General features: G+C 37.5%; 1 protein-coding gene across 2 annotated transcripts in view; it reads right to left on the bottom strand.

Annotated features, from left to right (window-relative positions):
* Positions 1-12,346, bottom strand: part of ALCAM (activated leukocyte cell adhesion molecule) — a 253,315-nt gene that overhangs the window by 53,738 nt on the left and 187,231 nt on the right. For both annotated transcript variants that reach the window (XM_027868663.1, XM_027868664.1), the window contains exon 2: positions 2,091-2,191. In XM_027868663.1, the coding sequence (XP_027724464.1) occupies positions 2,091-2,191 (101 nt within the window). The remainder of the gene's footprint in view (positions 1-2,090; positions 2,192-12,346) is intronic.

Genomic DNA, 12,346 nt, shown 5'->3' with positions numbered 1-12,346 from the left:
ATAGTTGGACAATGAAAAATTATCTTTGTGAGACTGTCATTATTCTCTTTCCCTCACTTACAAACAAAAATTAATCTTCCCCATCTCCCTTCTTGTTACTAGGCTATAAGCATACTCTATCCAAAAATACTTACTACTAGGCACAAGAAAGAGGAATCACCCAGTGGTGTGAAGGATGGATTGGCAGAGGAAGAGTCCAGAGGTAGAGAAAGGATAGTTAGGAGGATGATTTGCAGACACAGTTGGGTGGGAATGATGACCTGCACTAGGCTTGTGACAATAGGAATGAAAGGCAGGAACAGAGAGAGGGGGAATATATTTCATAGGATCACAGATTTAGAGCTGGAAGGGACTTCAAAAAACACACACATCTTCATTTTACATATGAAGAAACTGAGGCCCAAGGAGAGTAAATACCTTGTCCAAAGTCACAATGGATAGTAAGCATTAAAGCTTCTGAACTCAGGTCCCTTGATTCCGGAACCTATACTTTTCCATCTGTACCATGATGCTGATTGTATATAGCAAAAGGAAGGCAAAGGAAAAGTCAACAAACACCAGTCTAAAGAATGAATGGCTGGGTAAATGGTGATGACAAGGAAAGAAATGAGAAAGTCCAAAGAAGTACTGGGCTTAAGAGAAAGATGACAAGTTCTCCTTTGTCATTTCCGTTTGAAGTCCTGCCAAGAAATCTAGGTAAAGATGACTAATCAGTGATTAGAAATCTGAATCAGTTCAGCAGAGAGGTGGGGGTGGTGGTGAAAGAGATTTGGGAGTCATCTGAGTGGAGGTGATAGTTTAAGTTGTGAGAGTGGATGACATTGAGAGAGAAACTGAGAAAACCTTGAGGGATAAGGAAGAGGATTAAGGGAAGGAGTAGTCACAGAGGTAAGAACATCATTAGGAAAATATGGTGTGACAAAAGCCAAGAGACAAAAAAAGCATCAAGGGTCAGCAATGTTAAATGTTCCATAAAGGTCAAGGAAAATGAGGTCTGAGAAAAGGCCATTGGATTTAATGATTATGAGGTCATCAGTGACCTTTGAAAGAGCAGTTTCAATAGAACAATGGGGATGGAAACTAGATGGAAATGGATGGAAAAACATTGTGTGTAGGCTTTTTCTCATGAAGTTTGGTAGTGAAAGGAAAAAGGGAAGTGGGCTTATATCTGAATGGGAGATAACTATACTCCATCTAGGCTACAGCTACAGGCCCGATAGTTGATTGAGAAGAACTAAGCAGATTTGTAGGCAGATGGTCAAAAGCAATTGGAGAGGGAGAGAGTGAAGATGCATGAGAGAAAGGGGTTAATTGATGAAACAAAGTTTTGGAGAATACATAGAAGCCTGAATCTGTGACAAGTAGCAGGGCCGGATCTTCCATTTAGATGAGAAGAAAAGAGGAGAGAGAGAGTAAATTACACTGAGATATTTGTGATGATAGGAAATTGAAAAAAATCATGGCCTTAATTTTAGTAGAAGGAAAAGTCATTTTCTGTGAGGACAATGGCTGGAAGAGGAAGTACAAAAGAGAGTAATAGGTGGTGAAATTTGGGACACAAATGTAAAAAATGTCTAAAAATCCCCACCTGGATATTCATAAATCTAATGAATAAATCCCAATTTATTTGTTCTACACTTGTCATTTTTGCTGTGGGTTCAGAGGCTACGCATCAAAACTGAATTGTGCTTGAAGTGACTTTCTTTGCAGAGTGTATGTTGAAAATCAGGGAGTAATGGAGAGACATTAAAATATGGCTCCTGAACATTTCAACAAGGTACAAAGCTTCCTGGGTAAGTCCTAGGAATATCACCACTTCTAATACAACAAGATGTCTTTTCAGGCTAATATGATCTAGGGGAATAGGTCAGGCATTTGGGGGAGAGGAGGGTGAAGAACAGATTCTGGCATGCAGGACTCAAGGAATTATCCTCGTGGCATATTTATAAGACTAATTTTACCTTCATGCATTTTACTTGACAGCAGAATATTGCAATTATGTTAATTTGAAGCTCCCATTTTATTCACAGAAGGAATCTTACTTTGAAAATGGGAGACAATTAACCAAGTTCAAGGTAGGCTACACTTACGTATTTCCATTTTCCAAACATAAGGGTCTGAGGTACTTCGAGACGGCAAGGCATAACAATAGTATCTCCATATACTGAATTTACAGTATACAATCCAAGGCCTATGGAGAAAAAAGAAAGAAAAGAATGTTTAAGTATTATCTTAAAGCAGCAAGGTAAATTAATTAAGCCTGGCTCAAGATGAGAAAGAAGCATGTGTTTGTAAAGTTGGTTGTCTTCCATTACTGTAATTATTTATCCTAAATGGTGTTACAAGGCACTAAACATACTTGTTATTCAAATCATAATAGCTTTTCTTCACCAATTAACCCTTTGGATACTATACAGCATAAATAAAGGGCAAGGAACTGGACCTGTGATTTGACTGGCATGGGAACTCTCAGATGAAGAAATTCCCTCAAACATTGCAGGTTGACAACTTCTCTGACAATGTCTCTGAAACTTATGGAATTGCCTTGAACATTGATGCCTTAAGTGACTTGACCAAGATCACACCAGTAATAGGTGTCAGGGGTTCAATTTGAACCCTGGTTTTCCTTGCTTCAAGACTGGCTCTTTATCCACCATGTACACTGCCTCTCCAAGGCATAGTTCAAATACACAGGGCCTAAATCTGTCCTCTGGATACACAAATACTGCTCTAAAGGAAAAGAATATGAAATGCATATTCTGAGGATAGACTGGCTCCCTTAGCTAAACTTCACTAACACATTAAATCATAAACTGACCCTAAATAATGTTTGTTTTTCTCATTTGAAAACTGCCTTGTCCATCAATAAGCAAATTCTGAAAACAAGAATCGCCACTATAATTTAAAAAATGAGGTAGTCATAATGACTGTGATATCAACTGACTTTATATACTGTTTTTTTAAATTCATAAGTATTTGCTTTATTTTTAATAGCAATTTTTTAAAAGTAGTAACATTTTCTCCACTAAAGTTAACATTGGAAATGCAGATCCTGTATGTAACCTGATGTACTCTTTGCCTTTACTAATTTAAGTAATGGTCAGACAAAATTTCCACACAATTTACTGAAAAAATGCATGCTGCTCATTTTGTTAGCTTTTTCTACAGTCAGGATTTGCAAATCCATTGAATAATGAACACAGATCATTATTTTGCTCACTTAGTTATTATCATAGTGTTGGAAGGACCTCCAGAATCACCTATCTGAAATACAAATCCCCTTTACATTTCCAAATTCACTACTGAGCCTCTGCTTAAAATTTCTAATGAAGGGAACTCACTATCTCCCAAGATATACCAACTTTTGAATACCTCTGTCAAGCAGTTTTTCCTTATGATGAGCCAAAATTGACCTAAAAAGCTTTTGAAATGCTTTTGTATTTGCTATCTCATTTAAGACCCCACAAACTCTGTGAGGTAGGCACTCTGAGAATCAGAAAGTTTAAGGGACAGTGGTTGCAAAGTTATTAAATGGCTGAGGCAAAATCAAATCCAGGTTTCCTGACTCAAAGTCCCCCACTCTATCTACTTCCTGCACAAGGAGGCCTCTCAACACGAATTGTAGCACTGTTTTAAGATTTATAAAGCACTTCTTTAAAATTAATGGTTAAAATTTATTTTAGGGGAGTGTTTGTAAACTTTAAAACGGTATTTATAGAGTTTTACATATATGTGTATGTGTGTGTGTGTGTGTGTGTGTGTGTGACCATTTTAACAGATGGGAAAACTGAGGTTTAAGTGATTTGCGTATGAAGAACCAAGACTCAAACTCAGTCTAGTGTTCTTTCCACAGAACTGCCCACTTACTTAATTCATAATAAACTGACTTTTCATTCACCATATGAATATTAATGAAAGGGAAAAAATATCCATATTATTTAGGGCACTAACATTGGGATAGTTTAGATTTAAATTCTAGTCTTAATTAAAATAAATAATAAGGGTGGATTAGGGATTTTATTATATAAATATACTATTTGAGATGTATGATATCATGAAGAGATTTTCCAAAATTTCTTTCAAAAGTTCTAACTCTAAAACTCCAACCATAATTTGCTACCAATAAACAGAAATTCCTTGGCTTGCATTAATCACTAGGAAAAATGAAAAATGAATCATGTAAAGAATGAGATATTATATATAATATGTATTATATTGTTATATCATTAATATTACATATCATATATACAGATATTTATATCTATGTTATATACTATTAAAATATGAACGCAAGTAGCTATTATTTTAAACAGTGCGGTATACAATATCATGACAATATAGAAGGTTAAATTCTCTAACTTTGCTAATTTTCCATTTGGCTGAAAAGATCTTTGAAATTTCGGTAGATACACAGAAGATCAATACTTAGTGGCTGTTGGAAATACGTTTAATTGGTTTTAGAGTTTGATTAACATCAATTGTTTCCAAAACCAGGAAAAAAATAAATAGAAGACATTTAATCCACCAGGTGGTGCTGAAGAAACACAGAGTTAAAATGACCTAAACTCTTCCTCACTAAAATAGCTTTACATTTTGCTGATGTCTACAGGGGTGTGGTGGGAACCTCATCTTAACCAATGCATTACAAACATCAAAACCTCATTATAAATAAAATCTGGATGGAGAGGAATGAAAAACTTTCAAAGCAAAATCATAATTAAAGTAATAATTCAAATGTTTGTCACCTGGCCACATTGTTCCTTTAAGCATTTCCCCCTCTTCCCCAAAACAATAGATAAACATATATTCTTATGTAAATGTATATACATATAAATGATGAATATTTTATGTAAACAAGCAGGAAGTAATTGGATTTACAGAATTTCAAATGGTACTCAGCTATAGACTGAGAAGAGATTTGAACCTGTTATAAATAGGTTTTACTTGAATCACTGTTATAATGCTCAGACTCACAATGAAAAATTATCTTGGTAAGGCTTGCTTTGTTCTCTTTTTCCTTAATAGACAAAAAGTTAAACCCCCTGAACGTTGCTAAGGTAACAAGCCTAACCCACCCAAAAAGCTATACCATCTAAAACCTTGTTAAAAAAAAAAAAGTAAAAGAAGAAATGCATGTTTAACATGGTTGCCCCTGTTAAAATGAAAGCTGAGGGGTTTTAGAACTACCCACGGAGGAATAGGAATCAATGTTAGCCCAGAGGATGGTGTATTTTGTCTTGCCTCAGAACTTGTGGTTTTTAGAAACCTTTGGTTCAGAAAAGCACTGTTATTGCTGTACTATGCAAGAAATGATTGTATACAGGGACATTAGAGATTAGTCAAATTAGGAAAAACTACTCTACTACAGAAAGATTAAACCACCCACCCTATGTTATACACCTAGTTAGTGGCTAAACTGGGACTGCAGTTCAGGCCTCCTAACTCTCTCCTTCCAGTACTCTTTCCACTATACCACAGCATTCTTAAAAACATAATAGAACAAAAACAAAAGAAATTTTAAAAAGGATGCCCTCTTTCACATTAGTTATTTGGATTTTTTTTCTTTCCATGATTATTTGGCATGTATGCGACATTTCTGAATTTTTAAAAAACGGTTCCAGCAAGGTGGCTTATCACCTCAGAAGAGCAACCAATGTGCTAAATAGAGTAGATAAGCAACACAGAAAAAAAATGAAGAAAGGAGGGAGGAAAACTCACAGGGGAAAAAAAAGGCTTGCAGGAAAATTGAAAGAGATTGAAGAAATAAACAAGAAAAGAGGTCCACATACAATAGAATCTTAGCATACTAGTTCAAGAGCTAGAAGGGACATCAGAGTCTAACGTAGTCCAACCGTCATTTTACAGAGGAATAAATTCTATAAGCTAAAGGAAAACAAGGAGAAATTGCCAAAAGGAGTGAGGCACAAGGAAACCCAACAAGACAGTAATGACAGGCACCAAGTATCCCCTCTCCTCTTCCCTGCAGAGAAAATGGACCTATTGCAAAAATCTCTGGAGTAGTAGCTCAGAAACGTAATAAAAGTTTCTTAGGAAGGTTTGGTCTCAATAGGGATAGAAATAAGATCTTCAAAAAGATTGAAGTACGTTGAAAGAAAAGTGTTGCACAAGGCAAGCATGAAAATTCAAAGCTTAAAAAAGATGGCACAAGACGTTAATCTAGAATGGATTCCTTGCAGACTTGAATGGCATGGGCAGAACAGTAGAATTCAGCAGAAATAATTCCATTTCATTCAACAAACATTAAATTCCTACTATGAGCAAGGCAATGTTCAAGGTGTCAGAGGTACAAAGACAAAGCGGAAACATTTCTTGTCCTCTAACATCTTATGTTCTAAAAAGAAAAGTAAAAAAAAAAATGTTCGTTTCCACTTCTATCTTAATGAAAGTACCAAATACCTTGTTTACTTTGCTCCCCACTTGCAAACATAGATTGACATTTATGCAATGAGGAAGCCAAGATATCCATTTCCCTTGGGAATTTCCTATTCACACCACTGTTAAATACTATACTTTGAATCTATAATGTCTTGAATATTGTATACCTTTTCCATCATAAGTATTTAGATTTTGCTTTAGGTTATATTCCATTCTTTTTTTTTTTTTTTCAGGCAATTGGGGTTAAGTGATTTGCCCGGGGTCACACAGCTAGTAAGTGTCAAGTGTTTGGTCTGAGACCGGATTTGAACTCAGGTCCTCCTGACTTCAGGGCCAATGCTCTATCCACTGCGCCACCTAGCTGCCCCTACATTCCATTCTTAATAAAAGCAAACAAGTCCTTGGATCACTGAAAAGTTACTAGCAATTCACATCATTTTCCCTTCAAGGAAACTTGGGGGATTTAAAAGCCAGGAACTGTGTTATGAGTGTACTGCTACGGTATTCCTTTTCTTCCACTTGTGCTGACCAGAGGAGAAAAGATTTACAATAATCAAAACCTACTATGTGTGTGTGTGTCTGTGTGTGTGTAGTGGGATTAGACTGGAGTATACTTCATGGAGTAATGAGCCTTCACTGACCACTTCCAGGGAAACAGCTCCACATGAAAAATCTAGGCACTTAAGTATGACGAAGAAATCACCTTACTGGCCACTAGCAAGAAGAACCAATGACTCAGTGAATCTTGAAAAGGGAGTGACCCTCCTTTGTTCTCTCTGGTCTGCCTGTTTGAAGATTGTGCCAGGACTATTTGAATCTTTTTATTGAGGGGCAGGGAGAGAGGGCTTGAATTCTAACGTCATGGGAATATAAGTGGGTTCTAAACATCAGAGAGAAGTAGTCATTATTGTGAGATATTGGCTCTATGAATAAGGTTGTCAGGAAGGAAGGCAGTAGGCAAAGGTGCCACAAATATAAACACTGGCTTATATGCCCTCAGCTTATCAAATGAGAATCAGGTGGTAGGCATAAAGATACAAAATGACTTTAGAAAACTCTTTTCAAGGCCTTTCATGAACATGTCAACTTCTCCTCGGCTGTGCAATATTTACAACTACTACGATAGGGTGACCAATAGTTTGGGCTCTGGCAGCCGACTGTAGCAATTTGGTGATGTTAGCTTCCTAATTTTTACAGATGTCTTAACTCTTTCAGATGAAGTGCCAGCTAAGACCCACAGTGGCTGTCATCACTAATGATCCTGGTTCCACCTTTTGCAGGAGAAAGAACTGTTCATCCTGATTTCCTTGCCAAGCCTAAGTTGGGAAATTACATTTAGCTTACCAGAATTCCCCCTGTAATTTTAGTTGGATAAATTATTCATAGCATTGAAGCCTAAAGACTATTGGGCCCAGTTACAAATACAGAATGGTTGCCATATTTCTTCTTGGAGCGATTGCATTTTAGAATGTGTACTGATTTGGGGTTGGTGGGGTGGGGAGGGTGTATTATGTATGTTGTGAGTATATTGGCACACTCTATGTGTATGTACAACCACGCATAGAGATATGTACATAGTAAGCTTTTAAATTGCCTTTCAAGCCTTCTGGTTAGAAAGTGGTATATAAATGTAAACCATTATTATGAATTATTACTACTATGACTACTATCACTATCAAAATGTCATGGCATACAATAAAATGTGAAAATGGGCTATACTTTAAGAGAAACATGCAATTATTTAAGTATTTTTACAAAGGGTTATTAAACCAAAGATGAAGAACAATGCAGCCAGGAAGGCTAATAATAGAATCAAGTGGAAACACAGTAGGCTGACCAGAGAATGAGAATAATCTCTCAACATAACATTCTGAAGTATAGGATGTTTGTCAACGTGAGGCTCAAGTCAATTACAGCCATGGATATTTTTTGGCGGGAGCAGGGGAGAGGGGAGGCAAAACTTTTAAATAGACACTGACAAAAGTCTACGCAGAATATAACTTTCTAGGGAATATAACTACATTTTTGACATCACATGGTTTACGAAAATTGGCTAATTGTATACATTTTGAGGAATCACTCTCTGGTACTGAAATACAAAGACATTTGGGTTAGAATACTGCTGTTTCAGAGTGGCCTGACAACATCATTACTTTCTGAGTGACAAAATAGTACATTTAGCTATAAGTTGAACAGCAGTTCGATAGATTCTACTGTTTTCTATAGGAATTTATCCAGAGGTCACCATTACTATCACTATTTACCGCAGTGACAATGAAACACCCACAGTCAACAACCAATGAGCATTTTATAAAACACGACTTTGTGTCAGGATCTCTGCTAATTACTGGGGATACAAAGACCGTAGTAGCGGTGGTGGTGGTGATGGTGGCGGTGGTAGTAGTAGTAGTAATAGCTAGCATTCATATAGTGCTTACTACATACCAAGCATTCTTCTAAACTCTTTACAATTATTATCTCATTTGATCCTTACAAGAAGGATCTTGTAACGTTGTAACTTGTAATCTTGTAACTAGAACCTAGAAGGTAGGTTCTACTATTATCCCCATTTTACAGTTGAGGAAACTGAAGCAAATGTGTTAAGTGACTTGCCTAGGGTCACACAGCTAGTAACTATATCTGAGGTATCAGATTTTCCTGACTCTGGGCCCAGCACTCTGTCCACTGAACCACTTAGCTACCTAAAAAAAAATGAAATCATCTCAGCCCTCCAGAGGATCACATTATATTGGTCAGTCAGACAAACATTTATTAAGCACCTACTATGCGCCAGGTGGTGCTGTACTAAATCCTGGGGACACAATGAAAGGTAAAAGATAGTTCCTGCTCTTAAGCTACTGAGTCTGCTGAAGGAGTTAACATTCAAACTATATGTGAGACATAACAGAGGGAAGGCATTAGGATTAAGGGAAGTCAGGATAGATTTCTTGTAGAAGGTAATATTTTAGCTGGGCCTTGAAGGAAGCCAGGAATCCTGGAGGTAGAGATGAAGTGGGAAATGCCCAGGTAGGAGCTGCAATGTCTTATTCAAAGATCAGAAAGGAGATCAATGTTCCTGGATTACAGAGTACTTGGGGGAGGGGTGGTCTAAGAAAACTGGAAAGGTAGCAGAGAGGTCAGGCTATAAAGACATTTGAAGGCCAAATAGGATTTTGTGTTTGATCCTGGAGGTGGCAATCTGAACTTTAGGAAGATCAGTTTGATAGCTGAGTGAAGGTTAGACTGAAGTGGGGAGAGAATTGTGGCAGCAGACCAGCCCGCAGATTATTGCAATAATGTAGGCATGAAGTAATGACAGCCTGCACCCAGGTGGTAGCAATATCAGAGCAGAGAAAGGTGCAAACGAGACAGATGTTATGAAGGCAAAATTGATAGGCATTGGCAATGAATTGAATACGAGGAATAAAACAAAGTGAGAAGTCAAGGATGATATCTATGTTTTGAACCTGGGTGACTAGAAGGATGCTTTTGTTGTTCAGTCATTTCAGTTGTGTCCAACTCTTTGTGACCCCATTTGGAGTTTTCTTGGCAAAGATACTGGAGTGGTTTGCCATTTCCTTCTCCAGCTCATTTTACAGATGAGGAAACTAAGGCAGATATGGTTAAGTGACTTACCCAGGGTCACACAGCTAGGAAGTGTCTGAGGACAGATTTGAAGCCAGGAAGATGAGTCTCCTGACTCCAGGCCTAACATTCAATCCACTGCAGAAGGATGCTAATACCCTCAATAGTAATAGGGAAGTTAGGAAGAAAGAAAGGTTTGGGGATGAGGGAGAGACAATGAGCTCGGTTTGGGACACGTTGAATTGAAGATGTCTAAAGTAGGTATAATGTAAGATGTCTACAGGCAGTTGGAAATAGGAGATTGGAGGTCAGCAGAGAGATTATGATGAATAAGTAAGTTTGATAATCAGCATAGAAACAATCATTGAAATCCACAGGAGATGATGAGATCACCAAATGAAAGAATATAGAGGGAGAAGATAAGTGGGCATAGGACTGGAATATCCATGGTTAAAGCATTTGATTAGATTGAGAATCCAGTAAACGAAGTTGAAGAGAGAGCAGATAGGAGGAGAAGCAGGAAGGAGTCACATGAAAATTTAGAAGTGAGTATCAAAGAGAATAGGGTGATGCACAATGTCGATGGCAGCAGAAAGATCACGAAGGATGAGAATTTGGGAAAGGCTGTTAGATTTAACAATTAAGAGATCATCAGCAAATTTAAAGAGAGAAGTTTTAGTTGAAAGATGGGTTTGGAAGCTAGCTTGTAGAAAACTAAGAAGAAAGTGAGAGAAAAGGTAATAGAAGCATATACTGTAGAGGACCTTCTCAAGTAATTTAGTTGCAGGAAAGATATGAGACAACAACTAGTGGAGATGGATGGATCAAGCAAAGGTTTTTTGAGGATGGAGGAGACATGGGGATGTTTGTAGGTGATAGGGAAGCAGCCAGTATATAGGAAAAGGTTAAAGATATGTGTGAGAGTGGGATAATGGCAGGGGCAATCTTCTGGAACATACAGAATAAAATGGAATCATTTGCGCACATAAGGGGGTTTTTTCCCTGGCAAAGAGAAGGTCCACCTCATTATGTGAGACAGGTGAAAGAGAAGGTTGTGGGAGAAGGCATCTGGGTGATGTAATATGATGGAAGGCAAAAGAGGCATCTCTTTTATTTTTAATTATTCATTTTATTTTTAATTCATCAATTTATTTTTCAGTTAAAAAAACAGGAAAGGTTCATGACTGAGACAGTGGGGAGATGAGGAAGCATGGGAAGTTTGAGGAGGAATGAAAAGGTCTGGAAGAACTATTGTGTCGAGTGGGATAGTAAGATAATTATGGAGGTGTACAAGGATTGCCTTGCAGCAGTGAGGGCCCAGTTGAAGTTATACAACAAATTTGTGGTGGACTGAGGCTGTCTGGTTTCATGATTTTCTTCAGCCTCATTCAACAGCACTTGTGTAGGAATGACAACATGTTCACATATAAATATATACAAAATAATTACAAGGTAATTTGGGAAGGGCACAGATGAAATCAAGAAAGATCTCATTTAGGAGATAATATTTGAGCTGAACTTTAGAGGAAACTAGAGATTCTAAGATTCACAAGTGAGGAGAGAGTAAATTCCAGGCATGGTAGATAAATAGAGCCTGCAAAGGCATGGAGATAAGATCTGGAATTCTGTGTGGGAGAGATAGCAAGGTGGCCAGTTTGACTAGACTACATGGAGAGATATTTAACAAGTCTGTAAAGGTAAGTTGCAGTTACGTTTTGAAGGGCTTTAGATATCAAACAGAAAGGTTTGCATTTGATCCTAGAGTAATAGGGAGTCATTGGAGTTCCTGGAGCAGAGAAGTGACATGCTCAGATCTGTATTTTATAACTATTTTGTCAGCGATATGGAGGAAGGACTGGCTAGCATAGAGGCTTGAATCAGGGACACCAATAGAAAGGCTATATTGCAGTATTTCAGGTAAGAGTTGATAAGGACCTGAACTGATGTGTTAACTGTATGAGTGCAGAGAAGCAAAAGATGTTTAGGAGACAAAATCAACAAAACTTGGTAACTGATTGGATTTGTGGTTTGTGATTGGATTGTGGGAGTAAGAAAGAGGGCCAAGAAAAGAATGATTCCAATGCTGTTTTGAAGGCTAGTGGTGCTTTAAAGAGAAAGAAAAGTTGGGAAGAGGGATGTGTTTTGTGGAAAACATAGTGAGATGCACCAAATGTGACTTGAGCATAGGGACTATCTTTTTTGTTTGTATTTGTATTTCCAGTGCTTAGGACAGTGATTGGCACAAAGTGTTTAATAAATGCTTTATCTAACTAGTTCTAAAACATTGATTAAACACTCCAGTGCAGTTGTGATAGTCCCAGTGCTCTAGAAGTATATTGTTTAAGGAAAATAACAATAATGTACA

This window comes from Vombatus ursinus, unplaced genomic scaffold (assembly GCF_900497805.2).
Source record: "Vombatus ursinus unplaced genomic scaffold, bare-nosed wombat genome assembly UNPS02001419.1, whole genome shotgun sequence".
In the NCBI taxonomy this organism is placed as follows: domain Eukaryota; kingdom Metazoa; phylum Chordata; class Mammalia; order Diprotodontia; family Vombatidae; genus Vombatus; species Vombatus ursinus.
This window is presented reverse-complemented; position numbering and strand designations above follow the sequence as displayed.